Source organism: Chrysoperla carnea, chromosome 3 (genome assembly GCF_905475395.1).
Source record: "Chrysoperla carnea chromosome 3, inChrCarn1.1, whole genome shotgun sequence".
Lineage (NCBI taxonomy): Eukaryota > Metazoa > Arthropoda > Insecta > Neuroptera > Chrysopidae > Chrysoperla > Chrysoperla carnea.
The window spans coordinates 38,507,110-38,525,899 of record NC_058339.1 but is presented as its reverse complement, the minus strand read 5'-3'; the positions used below and the strand labels follow the sequence as shown (position 1 = coordinate 38,525,899).

At 28.9% G+C, this 18,790-nt stretch overlaps 2 protein-coding genes across 2 annotated transcripts; both read left to right on the top strand.

Moving 5' to 3' along the window:
* Nucleotides 1–2,377: 2,377 nt before the first annotated feature.
* On the top strand, nucleotides 2,378–10,187 carry LOC123295458 (sorting nexin-29). Its single transcript, XM_044876824.1, has 9 exons — nucleotides 2,378–2,577; nucleotides 2,723–3,007; nucleotides 5,539–5,674; nucleotides 5,789–5,898; nucleotides 6,342–6,951; nucleotides 7,380–7,560; nucleotides 8,825–9,250; nucleotides 9,829–9,956; nucleotides 10,022–10,187. Exons 2-9 carry the CDS (start codon nucleotides 2,740–2,742, stop codon nucleotides 10,152–10,154), a joined length of 1,992 nt encoding a protein of 663 aa, XP_044732759.1. The 5' UTR covers nucleotides 2,378–2,577; nucleotides 2,723–2,739; the 3' UTR covers nucleotides 10,155–10,187.
* Nucleotides 10,188–13,221: 3,034 nt separating this feature from the next.
* LOC123295488 (dynein axonemal light chain 4) lies at nucleotides 13,222–15,015 on the top strand. Its single transcript, XM_044876863.1, has 3 exons — nucleotides 13,222–13,432; nucleotides 13,521–13,604; nucleotides 14,851–15,015. The coding sequence occupies exons 1-3, from the start codon at nucleotides 13,361–13,363 to the stop codon at nucleotides 15,013–15,015; spliced, it is 321 nt and encodes a 106-aa protein (XP_044732798.1). The 5' UTR covers nucleotides 13,222–13,360.
* Nucleotides 15,016–18,790: the final 3,775 nt, after the last annotated feature.

The following is an 18,790-nucleotide window of genomic DNA, read 5'->3' as shown; positions in this document are numbered from 1 at the left end:
ATAGATCTTCACGAGATCAATATTTAAAAAATGTTGAGACAACTCGTACAACTCGATTTAAAACTATTGCGAAAAATAGTTGCCAAGATAAATGTTTCAGAGATTCAAAAACTATCCCAAAACATGTTGATGAATGTACAAAGATGAAAAGAAACAATCTTGAAATTCGAAAATCATGTAATGCTAATGAATCAATAATCAATTCTTCCGTTTCCCCAGTATTCTCAAGTTGTAATAATCAAAAAAGTTGCCGAGACTCAAAACCTATTTCAAAAAATGCTAATGAACGTGCAAAGATGAAAAATCATCCACTTCGAAAATCATGTAATGATGAAATACCAATAATTAATTCTTTCGTTACCTCAGAAATCTCAAGTTGTAACCACCAAAAGTGTTCTTATTTTAAACAAAATGATCGAAACAAATTTGGAACAGTTGAAAATAATTTCATAGACAATAAAATTTCATCAGATGAAATTTTAGAAGAATCATTTTGGTTTAAAATAATTGAAAAATTTATTCAGTACACAATTTTAAATTCGAAAAAGTGTGCTTGTGTTTCAGAAGATTCTCATAATGAAATTTCAAGATCATATACAAGTGCCTTATCACGAAATATGGATGAAATTATCGAATTACTGGTTACAGTTCGAAACAATTATATGCAAAATTATAATAAAAAACAAAAATAATTGATAAAGTCAATACGTAGGAAAAAATTTGCATGTTTGTATTTTGAATTGTATGTGTTAATTTTTTGATAGTTTTTTATAAACGCAAAATTGAAAAAAATAATATTTGCTTTTACTATGAAATAGTTTTCTACTATTGATAACAAGTAGTTGCCACCCCGCTAACTGGCGATAATAATTCTACCTATTAAAACAGGAGGTAAACCCGTTTTCAATAGTTCTAATTTAGACTACCAGGTTACTTACCATTTATCAATTTGGTGGTAAATGTAATGAATCTCGCAAAAAACATCTTCAATGTCTTATCGGTTCGAGCTAGTCGTAAATTTTTTTATATTTAAATTTTTAACTTTCTAATTGAACCATTGTTCTCTGTTTCTGGGCATAGTGACAGAAAATTCTATTTTATACTTATTAAGGAAATTATAATTCAATCAGGCGCGGATCCAGCTCTCAAAAAAGGTGATAGGCACTGAAAAGCCAACCGAAAATTGGCCGAATGCGTCCGGAGTATAAACTCGCTCATGATCGATATGGAGCATTCCTACAAAAGGGATGTTTACAAAATATATGACGCCCTGACCAATATATTTTACAGTGTATTTGCTCAGGTGGGCAAAGCCGTGGGAAATTTAATAAACCTGTAAGATGTTAGTTTGTTCGTTCACGAAAACTACAAAAAGTAAACGAAAACGTTGATAATGTTATCGATATCCTGATGTTTAGAAGAGCTAGCCCGACTAATCTTTCCTGCCCCCTTTAGACACGCAACCAAGATTTTACCTCGCGAAGTATAGAAAACGATCTCTCTGCGATAGCTACGCTCGTCGGAGGGGCTGTCAGTATTTGTAAGAACAGTTTTATATTGACAGAAGTAAAAGTTTAAAATTTTTGGTAAAATGTTTCTCTACGAGTAGGTATTACAACTTTTATTTGGAACATTGAAAAACGCTTTATAAAAAAAATTAGCTTAAAATGAAACACCCTAGTAAAAAAGAGTATCCGGGTTAGATAACCAAATTGAAAATTTACAGAGAGACCAAAAATTATTACTCATGTTTGTACTATATTTAAATAGATAATGGGTACATTTTAACTCACTCTGTAAATCTATAGGGCTTTAAAAATGGCAACAATTTAATATAAAATTTTTCTCGGGAATGCATAGTTATAGAGAGAGATCGAGTTTTTAAATTGGAGTCATATAGGAAAAATAATATAGGCCTATATTTTATATTGCTTTTTAGTAACGAAATAAAAGACCATTTTACCGTTTTACTTTTCTTTCAAACGTAACGCTTAGAAATATTGATGAAGAAACAAAATTTTGGTATATACAAAGAATAGATCTATATTCTTATTAAAGATGGTAATATTTTTTTGCTTATTTTTTTAATAAAAAATAATTCAAAATTGACACTTTTTATGGGCTCTATAAATACCATCTAATAATCATAAGTCAAATAGCCTATTTAAAGATTTGAACCATACTTTAATTACTTACTGACTAATAAAAAATGGTTCAAATATAAACTCAGTCTGCTGAAACGTACATGATAATAAATTTTTATATCATTAAAGAGAAAAATAAATTTATAATTATTTTACATTATTTTTGTAAAAACCGCCAAATTAAATTTGACGTTTTTAAACGATGCAAACTTCATATCAAAAATCGACGATCACACGACCTTATTATTGACGCTTAAACGTCAATTTATCATTTTAATCTATTATTACTAAATCAAACAATCCAAATCATCAAAAATGTTTTATTTACCTAATCAAGTAATTAATGAATGAATTATAAACTTTGGCGATTAATTGATTTCAATGCAAAATTTATGGTACAAAATAATTCAAGGACGTTTATTGGAAATAGGGTGTAAGTCCAATTTTGGTCAATTTGAAATGTCAATGCCATTTATTATTATTTTTGTTGTATAAAAAAACAAAAACAATCTATTGTCGACCATCGTCGAAATCGTCAATTGTCAATAATGAACTTACGTGAAAAAATATTATTTTAGAAACAATTCGAAGAAAAATGCAATCAACAAAACATGGGGAGGTTCGTGAGAAATTAGCATCAAAATTATTGAATTGTGTTAAACAGTGTCAAATACGGTATGGTGGTAAAACAGAATTAGCATCGGAAAAAGACATCCAAGTTGCTGAACTATGTTCAAGTTTGGAAGCTGTTCTGTCACACGGTTTAAGATCGACACCGATAACAACTCAATTAACAACATCAACATTAAAACAAGTTTCAAAATTAATTGCTGGACGATTACATTTAACTGACGACACACCAGGTTTGATAAACTTTCCTTTATTCAAGAATTTAGTATATACAGAGAGTTTCAAAATACATAATTTTATAATAACCTCAGCTTTCAAGTAAAGAAGAGGAGGGGGAGTTAATTCGCAGATAATAGTTATCTTCTTTAAAATATAAATGAAAGTATGCATTTGTTACGTATGATGAATATTGCTTGGAAATTTTAAATCGTTGGTAAAACAAAAATAGGGAATATTCATCAAATTTAATTTTGGTTCAAATATTTTTCTTCCGTAACTTTAATGACTGAACATTTCAACTAAACCATTATTTTAGTAATTAATATCTTTTTAATTACTTAAAATTAATTAATAAAACTACAAATTCAGTGATGGCATTTAAAAATTTCTAAAACGGAAATTCAAATTTTTATACGGACGTGACATCAAAGTACGGGCTTGTCAAATTTGTTGACATACTGTATGATATTAATCACTTACATTTTATATGGTATTTCATTAAATTATACTATTCTACGGCTTTTTATTAGAAAACTTAATAATAACGAGTGTAAATTCTGTGTTGTAAATTCATTTTTTTTAAAGTGTAAATTATACATTGAACTGTCACCAATTGACAGATCACGTACTTATACGTCGGCAACAGAGAGCGCCAAAAAACTGCGTTTAAATATCTCAAAAGTATAATGTATTTTAAATATTTTTTTACACTTAAATACAGCGTTTTTAAACAGTATTTATATTTTTTACTTTGTTACAAGGGTATAAACTATGAATTAAAAATATAAAAAAAATACATGAATATTCCCTATTGCACACCACCAATCGAATATTATGTTTCCATTGCAAATAATATAACTTTAAAAACATTGTTTACTTCTATGCACAACAGAAAGAAAATTGTTTATTAAAATTAAATAAATTTAAGGTCTTTCATTTGATACAAAATGAAGAATACAAACTTTCGAAATTTCGAATAAGCGAAATCGATTTTTTCTTCCTGGGTGATTCTGTAGAAAAAAATTCCACCTTTAAGGGGATTTGGGAATATCAAAATTGCTGTTTTTTTTTTTTTTTTAATGTTTCTAATAATTTCCTTTTAAGCGTTTACGTTTTGAAATCGATGCAAACTATTTTTTGTTTTCTTAAAAAATGTACTCTTTGTTACGGGGGACGTTGAGCTCTGTGTTTAGCGATCTATGTACAAAGTCCAGGCATATCTTATTTAGATATTAATGAAATACAATTTTGAAACTGTCAGGAAAAGTTTTAAACCCGGATAAGTAAGCGTAATTTTTTTTATTTCATTAAATACTAAATTTTAAGGAATTAAAATTTTATAATGCCTCAAGAATTATTTTTGCAAATTATAAAAGTTGGTTAGGCTTTCAAGAGTTGGTTAGTCTCCGGGAACACTTCTACTATCACTGTTAATTGCCATTGTGATTAAATCATATTTTTATAAAGTGTGACTAATTAGGCTTAAGTAATTGTAAAATTATAATTTTTGACGCAAATATGATATTAAAGTTTTATCTTAACAAGGATGTGGTTGACTAGTAGTTACTCTCAACTCACTTGGCATTTGTTTCTGATTCTAATTTGCTAATAATATTCGTGCAGTTGTATTTTGATGAGCATTTTAAGTAATTTGCTTCCCATATTCATATTTATGAGGTAAGGCATTCTTATATTCGATAATTCGATAAAATTGTAACGTCATTTTATTTGTGTCCTTTAAATTAAGGTGTACGAAACTGTATCGCATTGAGAAAGTGTACTGATATAGAGGATACAATTTTAAGAAGGAAGTTCTTTTAAATTTTTCGATCTTATAATTGTAAGTTTGTAATTTCGAGAAATTCTCTAAGAATATAATTCAAATCGGAATTTTTGATATTATGCTCTTAGTATTTGTTTCCTAAGTTCATTATTATTTACATTGCAATGTTTTAAATAAAAAATTTGATGTTTGTAGACAATAAATAAAATTTTTGATTTTAAAACATTGAACGTTTATCTCTGTAACTATGAATAGTATAGAAAAGGCCAGACTCCTCCTTTAAGGTCTTAGTGTCCGACAAATTCTCTGCTGCGTTTTTTCAAAACGAAAGCTCAAATATGATGCCATCATACTTATTTGAAAACGTAGGCTTTTCGAAAAAAAAGTGTAAAGTTTGTTAGACTCGTCAAAAGGGAGCCACTCACGAAGTTTCGAATATGTATTCATCATTTTAAAAAAAATCGTGGTGTTTCACGGTCTATAAACAAATACTTTATACAAATATTTTCAATATTTAATATTCTCTTTAGACCTCCAATCAAATCTAAACTCCCTGTTTACGAAAAACTAAAATAAATAATAAAAATATTTGTGTATTTTTATTAAAATTTTATTGATAAGTAGACCTTTGACCGTGAATTAATCAAGTATATTAAAATATTGTATTTATTTTTTAAATGAAAAATAAAAGTGATTTATCACATACGAAAAAAAAAAAAATCAATACAGATTTTAAAACGGTGAACACAATTTTTTTTCTAGTATTTTGGCATTATGTGTTATTATTTTTAACACCGCATGAACGCGAACGATATGCAGTACTAAAGAACATCAACACAGATATTGGACGCGGACGAGCATGGATACGTGGATCATTGAATGAACGTACATTGGAAAGGTGATAATACTTTATGCTTATTTTTTATAAAATTAGTTTATTGTAATAAAAATATTCCTTGTTTTGTGTATTATTTCAAATACTATTACAGATAATTTTATGTATATAATATAGATATTTTCATTATATGCTTGAAAGTACGGAATTATTATACGCTCACTATGAAGACTGGGCATTAATGCGAGATTCTGAACGAAGTTGTATGTTTACGAATATGATAGCAGGTAAATTGCATTTTAACATTTAATTCTTTTTACGGGCGGTTTTCTGTAAATTGGGCAATACGTTTTAAGATCAATCAAGTCACTTTTTTTTCTTATACAGGGTGTTCTATAATTGACTCCAGATTTTGACTGCAAATTTTTTAGCCAATCTTCTACGAGTAGTTTTGGCTCTAATATTTCTGTTGATAAGGACTCAGCTAATATGACCACTGTAGTGCTGGTTGAGAAGCCTACTGAAGCAGATTTGATAATTATTGCAGTTATTTGATAAAACCTGAACGGTATAGTTAATGCCCCAGTTTTTTTGCATCAGAGCCTTTGATTAACTAGATACTCCTCTGCGCACAAGTCTTATTGTTTTTAAAGCATATTAATAATAATATTTTTATCTGAGTAAGGTTCCATAACTTAGTGAAATTTAACACGTAATAATATTTTTTAAGGTTTAAACTCAATATTATTCGCAATAAACATCAATAATATGGAATTAAATTTATCGGACGTTGAAAACAGTAAAACATTCTTAAAAAATATGAAAAATGAACCAATAATCGTAACACAAATAATCCCTAATGATAACAACAATAAAAAGAATGATCGCAAACAAAAGAATCGTAAAGTTGCTAAACAAATAATAACATTTGATGACGATGATAACCAAACAAATCCATTTTTAATGAATGACAACGAAACAGTTACAAATTCCAGTGATGATATTAAATCAATTAGTACAAATAGTAGTATAGATAGTAGTTGTAGTCCACCGGGTAATTCGTCAACACTAGGTAGTCATAATGGAGGACAATCATCTTCAGCGTCATCTGCAGGCGGTATCAATGACGATTCTATTGAAGCTGTAGAATTTGTTGAAAAAGAAGAAACACCAGCTCCAATTAGTATGGTATTACCTACTAGTGAATTTTGTGATATTAGTCATGAAGAATTAATGACACCTATGGATTCGTCAGCACATTTTGTTGATGAGTTAGAAACCTCTTCTTCGGATCGATCATCTGTTGATAGTTTGACTCGAAATTATGAGTCTTTAAAAAAGTAAGTTGAACTTTTTTTTTTCAAAAACGTTTTAACAATAATAATTAATAAATATGGTTTTCCCCAAATCGGATAGGTTCAAAATTTCGAATACAAATTTACATAAGCATACATAACGTGAATAGTTTCACCATTCTCCATACATACCCTATATACCTATGGGAAAGTCAGATATTCTTAGATATCCTTTTCTGAACCCTAGTTAGTTGGTTTTAGCGCCCTTAAAAATCCCTTGGAGAATATTAATTGTAATTTTTCATATTTTTTTAATTATGTTTAAATTACTCCATTTTGTTAGGCTCTATTTCGGAATGAGAAGGGGGTTTAGTTGTGCCTTTGAGGCTTCGCCTAATACCAAAAATAAATCAAATACTAAAGAGTAGAAAATAATTTTTCTTGTGTGAAAATAATTAAATTTGTTTTTCTAGAGAAAATGAAACGTTAAAATCACAGTTAAAAAAATATATTGGCGCTGTTCAAATGTTACACAAGGATCCTGATGAAGCAAATTTAACGTTAATGTCATCAACAACTAGTATAGATGAAAATAAAAGTTCAAAAACATCGAAATTTGATGAAGTTAAACATTATGAAGCGAAATTAATTCAGGTAAGATTATCTATTTAAGCATTTCACAGTCGCAAAAAATTCACTGCCTCTATAAATATTGTCAAACGACTATTTCAATTTCATTTTTCAAAGAAATATCTGAAAGTTAAACTGCACAGCATCTTTAAAATCCAATTAGAACACTCATAGTGTGATCAAATTAAAAAAAAAAATGGCGTCAATTTTTAGATAATTCTGAGTTCGGAGAAAAAAATTGAATTAAGTAGATAATTATGATTATGATTAACTATTGAAGCAAAAATTGTGTGTGATACTTCATGGGCACAAAAGCTACAATCTATTTAAATCTCAGCTTTTCATCTTTAAAACAACAAGAGTTATGAATTTTTGAAATTTCGAGCAAAATCGATGGTTTTTTGCAATTTGTGGGGACATTGATGGACCAATCGGGTTCATTCCCAGATCATTTTTTTGGTCTTTTTACGGTGCCTAAGCTTATTAAAAGTCTTTTTATTTTTAACTCAATCCGACGGTGTATGACGCGAAAGACCGGATTAGGCCACTTTACCATTTTTTTGGACCCTTTCCGACCATCAAAAAATGTTCGATTTTAGTTTCTTCAATTTGTATCATAATTATCTACTTAATTCAATTTTTTTCTCCGAACTCAAAATGAAAAAATTCAAAAAGTTAATTTGATCACACAATAAACAATGCTGGCATACGGTGTGTTGCGTTAAATGCGACGTAATTTGAAAGTGACAACATAAATATTGATAATTGAATGATAATTTTGCGGTTTATTTAATAATTCCTGGTAAAACATTACCACACGTGCGTGAGTATGATTTGCAAATGTATGACGCTTAGCGGTTAATGCTTAGCGTTTTTGTATTATGCAAGCATTATCAATAAGGGGTAGCATTCAACGTCGGTCTACATGAGGTAATTCTATACCGATCTGATTGTGGCCTCATTCTAAAGAGAAACTTTTTTAGAAATAAGATTACACGCAGACGCTAATTTTTAGATTCAAAAAAGATAGTTTAAAATTGAATTGAAGTATTAATTACTTTTCAAAATGGCATATCTTAAAGAAGAAGTAAACACCAGACCCGATCTCCTCAAGGTATTTAATTGTCGAGTATAATCCAAGAAAATGATACTTTCACGGTAGTCAATTATTAGAAAGTTGAAAAATGTTTAAATATTAAGAACACCAACCATATTTTCATTATCAATTTTATTTTACAAGGTTGTTTCAAAAAGCATTAATTAAATCTGAGAATATAATTTTATTTAGGTTGCTGAAATGCATGCTGAATTAATGGAATTCAACGAATATTTACAACAACAAATTAATTTCAAAGATGCCGTCATACAACGATTAAAAAAACAACTAAGTCAAAACATAACATCTTCAATGGCTACTTCATCAAGTAATGATTTTACTTACGATAATAATACACATTTACGTGGTGAAGTCTTTATATCAATACCGTCAGCGTTTCTATCCTCTGGTGGTACTTCAATATCAAGTGAATCCAGAACGAATAATTCATCGTCTGGTGCACATCATGTTTATCAAATACATATACGGGCTGGTAATCATGAATGGAATATATTTCGACGTTATGCACATTTTCATGCATTACATTCTCAGCTTAAAAAATTAGATCCAACTGTTGCCAAATTTAAATTTCCACCAAAGAAAACTATTGGAAATAAGGTAAGATAATGGCGATAGCAATAAAGTAATAGCAAAGAATACAGAATGCCTAATAGAACATAATTTGTATATACGAATCCGAACTCACCATTTTGGTAGTTTGAACTACTCCTCCAGAGGGTAATCAAGTCATATTTAGTCATCTTATAAATATGTAACGCCTAAACCCTCTGGAGGAGTAGTTCAAACTACCAAAATGGTGAGTTCGGATACGTATATACAAATGATGTTCTATTAGGTATTCTGTATATTTTGGTGACAGTAAGAATCTGATGTGATGTATCTATCAGTATGAGTTGATTTTCTACAAATATCAAAACCGAATTTGTTTTTATGGCGAGTAATTAAAGGATCTAAAAATGGTAAAGTATCATTCGACTCCAATTCGGTTGTGAAATTTATATTTTTGCGTTCGCCGTTAATGTGTTCCATGAATATATTTAATTTTGAACTGTCATAAACGTCGTCAACGTATCGACACCAAATTTTTGGGAATTCATTATTATATTTCCTTTAATTTCTCAAAGTGTCTCATGAATAAATTATAATGAATATAAATAAATAAACATTTTTTATAGGACGCTGCTTTAGTAGAAAAACGTCGAAAATTACTAGAACAATACTTACGAAAATTGTTTGATCATTGGCCAGAACTGGGTGCATGTTCAAGTCGTGCTGCATTAGAACAATATTTAGCCTTCTTTAGGTAAAATTGGAAATAAAAACATTAATTTTTAATCAACAATTTAAAAGTTTTATTTCTTCATATAGGGAGCCAGCAAAATTTGAAGAAGAAACCAAATGGAATAATACACTTCGCCAAACATTATTTCCTAGTTTTGGTACAAGTGACTCATCATCGAATAGTGGCGTAACTAGTGATATACGTTATAATGGTTTATAATAGAAAATGTATTGTTAAAATTTTTATTAAAATTTGTATATTTGTATAAAATTAAAATAATATTTTTCACAATGAATATAATACTCATTTTTGATGGGTGATAAATTTATGTATATTATGTTATAAGTTACGTTATGTGTATTACGTTCATTGTACGTAAATTTTAATATTAAAAATAACATTGTACCTTTTATGTACTTTAAAATACTCGTTAAAAGATAAAAATTATTTTTTAAGTAGTTTAAGTGTTTTTTATTAACATGTTTTTACTAACTCGCTTTTTTTATGTCCTAGCGGAATTTTGTAATTGATTTTAAACACAACTTCCCGATGAGCTATATGGAATTCAATGCATTCACATAATCCTAAAAAGTAGAAAAAATTAAAAACATTTTTAATGTACCATAAAATAATAAATAGCTATTAAAAATACTTATAAGATTGAAACGAAAAACATGGGGACAAGTATTTTAATAGCTATTATTTTGTTAAATATGCAGACAGAAAAAGATATTACTATTTTCAGATCTAAAATTTTTAACTGCCCCTTGGCTCTGATTTGATAAGGTAACATCACAGTTACAGTCACCAAAGTCAACCCCTGCTGATTTTATTACAGAGGCGTACACAGTAAAATAGACATCACATCGCAAACGATTAGATAGTATGACAGTCTAATTCATATATTTTATGCAGAAAGGAATTTTAATAAAAACGAACAGCAAGGTTGTAATTCTCAATAGTCAAAGAATATGTATTCTGGTATTTACAAAAGTACTTTTTGATTAATGTATCTATCAATGTTCTTATTAAACAACGATAGTTCGAATCGGAAAACTGGAGCGCAATTTCTTAATCTGGCTCTGGTGTTGAGTATTCAAAAATCCGGTGTACATTTCATAATACGTCCTACGATAATAAGTGTTTTACTGAGTCATTGGTTTATTCTTCCAAATATATACTCGGCACAGAAAACGTGCATCTTTTTCGTTAAAAAAGACAATATTTGCAAGTAGGTATTTTACCAATAAGGCAAAATTTTACCATTTTACAGGATGAGGGCGGTAAGATCTCCCTTTCATTGTGACTATTGTGAGAATTATCATTAATCTGGTGAAGGTTGGTCTTCTAGAAACTATGGCTAGAAAATATGATTGATTTTTCATAAAAGAGTTAGGGAGAATTTAAACGGAAAATAGTTTCTTTTCAGCATTTAGGCTACAAACACTTTAAGTTGCCTATACTATTAGTTAATAATTAATTTAAGCCTGAGATTCAGATAAGTAAAAACTTATTAATCATATTTCCTAGAATAGCATAATATACAGTGTGTACATTTCCAAAGGGCCCACAATTAATAAATTTGGCCCGGATTTGTTTTGAGTGAAAACATGTCGATTTAGATATCGAAAGAAAGTTCAAAAATGGTTCCTAAAGAATTCTAAGTTTTATTCCTTCGGCTACAGCTGCCACCTCCTCCCGCTTTCAAATGAGAAATTTAAAATGGAGCTCTCTACTTTGTGATACAGATCATTCTCTTGATTTAACGAGTATTGTTAAAAGTAGTATTTGTTGCGGAAAAGACACTTTAGAAGAAATAATCGATATAATTTTCGCTTACGCAGCTCAAAAACGCTTATGCTCGAGGAACTGCTCGAGTTTTAAACGCAAGACATCCAGACAAAAATGTGAAAAATCGAAAACAGAATGTATTTTTTTTTTGGCAAATAATGATGTCCATCAATGTTTCCAAAGAAGGGCGGAGGGACAAAACCTAATATTCGGTAGGTACCTACCTTTGTTGAACTTCCCTCTCGACATCTAAATCGGCGTGAGCTTTCACTCAAAAAAATATTAAGGGTGGATAATTTTGAAATGAACACACTGTATTAGTAAGAAAAAAAACTTAATTTATAATCGATGATTATAAAATTAAAATTACTTTTCTTTTATAAATTACCAGCACAAATTAGATTCAAGGTTTCTTGAGGTCATTTATTATAGTTTTTTTTTATTCTGTAACTTAGTAGTGCATGCAATTCGTATATTTAAATAAACAATTCATAAAAATTTCTAAATAAATTACGTCAGTAATTTAAAATTTAATTTTAAAGATTGTATGCACAGACCATAGAATAATATGGCGCAGACCAATAGTCTCAAAAATATATGCTTAGATAAAAAAAGTAAAAATGAAAGTAATGTAAGACAAAATAGGTATAGATTATGGTCTATAACGCGGGAGGCGCAAAATGTTCCGCACCCGAAACAACTTAAGAAAAAAGCGATGATATCCAAAATCGGTTCAGTTTGGAAAAAGGGTATAAGGAAAAAGGTAATTTAATGGAGAATGTTCTTAGCTATGTTTCAAGTGCGAATTTAGGATTCCGTACCCGAAAAATTTGTCGGGGGTTTATTAAACTTGTAATTTTCACTGGTTTTATATTATATTTACATAAACGGGTCTAGCAGTGGATAGAAGACTCTTTAAAACAAATAAAACAGTACGTAATTTACAACAAACCCATTTTTGCACAATTTCTATAAACACTCATTTATAAATAAGCTAATTTGGTTCGAATATGTTTCCAATACGATTACACTTTTCAAAATATTTTGAGATAGCGGGAAAAATTTTTTTTGTCACCCTCCAAATTTTTTCGCCCTGAAAATTTGTTGTCCTGGGCGTTAGGCCGCTTGGCATGGTTGATCAAAGATTACTGTAAAATTCCTCAACATTTCGCAAAATCAATTTCTAATTTGAAATCCTACTTGTTTACCAAATTTATATTGAATCAAATGCATTTTACAGCAACAATGATAATAAAGAATATATTTAAACTAAATTTTATATATAAAAGTTTTACCAAAGGTCACGATTAAAACCAATGCAAGAAATGAAGAGGATGTGATTTTTTTTTTATTGTTCTTTTTCTACAAATGAAGGACAAAACTGTGTAATCGTATAATTAATTATTTACAAAAACATGATAGTTTTTAAAAATTTATACAATTTTTATAAATATTCGCGCCATTATCTAATATACATTGTGAATGGTACAAAGAGTATTAAGGGATAACGATATACACACATGTTATCGAAGGGTCGTAATACTTATATTGTTTAATCAATACTACTCGTTATGTATAACTATTTACGAAATTAAAATTCCTTTAGTATTCCCTTTTATTAAAATTATTGAACAATGGCAGAGGCAGATGTACCAAAAAATATGTTAGAAGAGCGTAAAATTGTTCACACATATCCTTTGGTTCGCGTATGTGTATTTTTCTTTTAATTATTTATTAGGGTCATTGTTGTGTTTTGGATTTTTATTTGTACTAAAAATGAAATTAATTTTTTAGCATTGCGATATGAATGATGAAGCTAGAACTGAAGCTGTTGAACTTTGTGTCTCTGCTTGTGAAAAATTTGCTAACAATAATGAGGTAAGCATATATTTATCATTATCATTTTATAAGATTTCTCGTAGAGTGTGTTAATTATTAGGGTTCCGTAGCAAATCATTCAATATAAATACATGCACTGCTTGGTACTATCTAAGGTCCTAAGTCAATTTTGAATTTTGTTAAATTTCTCTAGGGCACCTAAGATTAGCCACAATAATTAATTTCTTCCTGAATACCATTAAAACTCATATTATCCCATTGTTTCATCAATTTCTCTGAAAAGTAAATTGAATCGTACACACATTTATTTAATACTAGCTTGATACCCATCCACTTCGCTAGGGTTAAAAGTAAAGACCATCGCGTTATAGCCTTCCTCTTCTTTGCTTTCACTTATACCCCTTTCATAAATTGTATCTCGCTCACCATTTTTATAGAAATCTTTAATTTAGCTTTAAAATGGTGTTCATAGATGGCGCAGTAAAATTTCAAAGAAAAAATTAATTTTTCTATTTTAATATATATTTATAAATTATAGCTCATGTGTTAGTCTGATGTATGAGCTATATTATTGTAAAGTTTCATTGAAATTCATTCAGTAGTTCTTTCGTGAAAGCATAACAAACAAACAAACAACCTTACTTTCAGATTTATAATATATATATATATATAAGGATTCAAATTTTGAACACGCTTTTATTAATTAGCTTGGTATGCATCCATGTAACGGAATCTTTGACCGTGATTTTCACCCATTTTGAATTGAACGGATTGAATTGAAACTTCACACATTTATCAAGGATCGATGGCAATAAATAAAATAATTTAATTAGTTAGTACGATTATCTTTATCAGGATTTTCAGGGTTAACGATTTAAGTACTTCAAACTTTTTACAGCGCGAGCTGTAAGCTTTTGTTATACTATTAAATGTTTAAGTACGTGTTTTTTCTTTCGGTAAAAGTCTAAATTATTAGAAATTATTAAAATAATTATTCACAAATGTTTCTCCGATTCGGTCTGTAGATTGTAAAACATTCTTTTTTTAATCCTAACAAGATGCTGATCATAACATTAAAAATACACAAAGATACAAGGATTTAATACACTTTGCCTAAACTGTTTGAGAAATAATTTACTTTTTTTGTTTGTATTTTTGGAAATCAGCTTCTTGGAACTTCTTGTGGTCATATTGTTATTAAGTATGGCTTAAAATGACTACTCAATTATTACAAAGAAAACGAAAGCCAAAAAAACCGTTAAATTTGATATATATTTTATTTCAGATGGCCGCACGTTTAATAAAAGAAACAATGGATAAAAAATTTGGACCTAGTTGGCATGTTGTCGTTGGTGAAGGTTACGGTTTTGAAGTATCCTATGAATGTAAAAATTTATTGTACATGTTCTTCGGTGGAAATTTAGCGATATGTATGTGGAAATGTTCGTAGAAAATTCCGTTTATTTTTTTTCTTTTTGTAAATATTGTAAATTTGTTAGAAGATTTCGAAAAAAGAAAGTATATTTATAATTTTTGTAAAAAAATAAAATTAAATATAAGTTTGTTAATTGAAAAAAATTTATGTTTATTGTTCTTAAACTAGCCCGATAACCGAATTAAATGGTGAGAAAAAATTATCCAAAGTTCGATTACTTCATTTTCAGTTTTTTACAGCCCAATAACTATCCTTTTTTGAAATATACAAACAAATATGTATAAACAACTACCGTTACTTTTATAGAAACTTACCGTATAAGAAACAATCTCACCCCATCGTTACAGCTATTAGAAGTAAACAAATAAATAATTAAATGAATAATATAATAAAAATATGAAAGTCGCATAAACGAAAATCATTGAGCTATTTTGAAATATAGTCCATTGAAATGTTACATTGACTGAACATTTTTGGGAGGACGCGATTTTATTTGTGGGACATGTAGGGGAGGTCAATACAACCTTAACCCCAAGTTTGTGGGGTTGGCGCCCTTGCCCCCCGCCCGCCATCTTGAAAAAAGGGGTGGAAACATATTTTGCTGTATCTCGTAAAATATTGATTTCTCAAAAAATTTGTAAAGACATAATTTGTAGCAAATTGTCGTGGCTACTTTTTGCGATAAACTTAAAATTTAAAAAGTTATGCGCAAAAAAGGAACAAAATCAAAAATTTCTTTTTTTGCTTAATAACTTTTTTTCTTGTTATTTTATCATAAATTTAGCTGAGGGCATTATTATAGAGAATACGTTTATGAACATTTTCCCGTAAATTTTATTAATTTTTGTTAATTTTTAACGTAGTTACAGCGCTCCAAAGTTGACCGAGTTTATCAATGCGCATGATAACTCGGCCAAAACAACAATTTTACCTTACTCTCGTTTTTTAATAACATATTTAATAAGCTGTTTCTTCTTCCTCATGCTATTCTTTTAGTTGTGCTACATATAGTTGTGATACAAACGATTCTCCAAAACAGTAGCAAAAATTTCATTCAGTTTGTCATCGCTTCCGCCAACACAGGATGTAGCCCGTTTCAACAGTCTCACCAGTGTATCACCAGGTCCAATCATGGCTTGGAAAATACAATAATTCTGAATATCGGGGCTGGAAAAAGCATGGAAACATTTGGATGCCAATCCAAAGTTCGAAGTGCTCCACAGTGTGCCTCTATTGCTCTGGAGAAACCTGTACCAACATTATGGAAGTAACAAAATTAATGGAAGAAAATGAATTTGAAGAAGAATTACCAACGATGACTCCAACTTTTACTCATGTCATTCCTCAAACCTTCACATTCGATGTTGAATTACAATCTGAGCCACAGCCTGGAGAATCTAAGCCACAACTTGGAGAATCTGAACGACAACCTGGACCATCGAAGAAGAGTAGAATGGGATAGCTAGCTATTCTATTTTAATTACTGATTATTAATATGATTAAGTCGGAGATATTGGAGCGCTGTAACTACGTTAAAAATTAACAAAAATTAATAAAATTTGCGGGAAAATGTTCATAAACGTATTCTCTATAATATTGCTCTCACCTAAATTTATGATAAAATGACAAGAAAAAAAGTTATTAAGCAAAAAAAGAAATTTTTGATTTTGTTACTTTTTTGCACATAACTTTTTAAATTTTAAGTTTATCGCAAAAAGTCATATAGACAAAATTGTAGCCACGACAATTTGCTACAAACTATGTCTTAACAAATTTTTTGAGAAATCAATATTTTACGAGATACAGCAAAATATGTTTCCACCCCTTTTTTCAAGATGGCGAGCGGGGGACAAGGGTGCCAACCCCACAAACTTCGGGTTAAGGTTGTATTGACCTCCCCTACATGTCCCACAAATAAAATCGCGTCCTCCCCAAAAATGTTCAGTTCGGCCCTAAAATTGTAACATTTCAATGGACTAATAGATTTGTATCATAAGTTCATTATAATATAATAGTATTAGTCGACCCGTGCGAAATTCCGCAGTGCATGAGTTTTCTTGGTGGCGTTTTCCATGGTAACGATACACTACTTTATTAATATAATTGTATGGATGGACATTTCGTTTCTTATTTTCACAATTTCTAATGGAACAAGTTTAATTAATTGTTATTTTATAATAATTTTAGTTTGTATATACAATTTACATGTAAAAATTGAAAACTAGTCACAACAGTCAACTTTTACGCCAAAATTATTCACTGAAAGCGCTAGCGTCGATTAGGTTGTCTCTACCACGACTACACACCCAACGGATACAAATAAAATAAAGAACAAAATTTTATCTTAAAAACAAAATCGGTGCGATCATTTTTTAGACCACGAGTCTATTTACGACATTAGCACTAAATTTATCACTCAAAATAATCCGATGAAGATACCCTGTTAAAGAAAATCAATAAAATCACAAGATTATATGAATAAAAATAATTTTAAATACCAAAAATATGTTTTTTATTCATTAAAATATGATAAATATATAATCAAACACTCTTTTTTTTTTTGTTTTAATTGCAACTCTAATTAAAAATATAAATTGTTATAGAAATATAATATAATATTTGATTGTCTTTCGTTTATATAATATATAAAATAGTTAAACATAAAAAATAATTAAATCCAAAAGAGATATTAAAATTTTTAATAAAATAATCTAATTTTTGTTTTGATAATAAAATTTTAAAATTTTGTATATAAGTCAGATTATTTAAAAATAATCGAATCATATTAGAATCCATGTAATTTAATTTATCAATGATTCTGTGAGAAACATAATTATGCAAAAATTTAATAATAATGTTATGCATATTTGTATTATTAATCCTTTATGGAATATGAAAAATCATCAGAGATCTGATATAGATAATTTTTATTCACATTTACTTCGAGTTATAACGAATTAACTATTTTTATTTACAGTTGGATTAACTAATGGATAGGACGAGACGGATTATTAAATAAAATTCTATGAATTTTCCCATTCTTTTTAAAATTCATTATCATTTAAAACCCAAGACAAAGTGACTAATCCAAACACCATTAAATTTGTCAAGGCTTTCCAGTTTCGAATAACTTGCAAACAAAATTTAAAAAAAAATTCAAATCGTTATTCAAAGTATACGTTTACGAAAATTATTGGATTAGAGTAGAAATGTTGTATGAAGGAATCCCAACAATTAATATGAGTGACGTTATCAAAGCCCCAACCTTATTTTCGGGCTCAATATCTATGTGTTACTGTTTTATTGACGCCAATTTGAGTTATTATATTTAGGAAAATTTTCCAGTCAATAGAACAACTATAATTCAAAAATTTTGATCGAAATTTTCACAGCTTACAGTAAAAATTAAATTGATTTTAATATGATTCGATTAAAATAAAAAAAAATAAAAAATTAACCATGATAATAAAAATTGTGCAATTTTTTTGGCACTAATTATAAATTATAAAATAATATAATTAAAAAAAGTACAATTATTAAAAAAATATAAATAACAACTACAGTTTAACAATTAATAATACTCGCAGTCAAAAATACTTCATAAAATGAAATTAGCCACGTTTAGCGGAAACGAACGTTTACTGTGAGCCAGAACGGCTTACTTGACAACTCACAGTCGGCAGACTCTTTGAAAGCTGACATTGAGTAAATGCCGTTATGGGCTTGATCACTCGGCGATCACTCTAAACGCAGCCATTGTTTATAAATGTAAAAATATACAAGTTGTTTT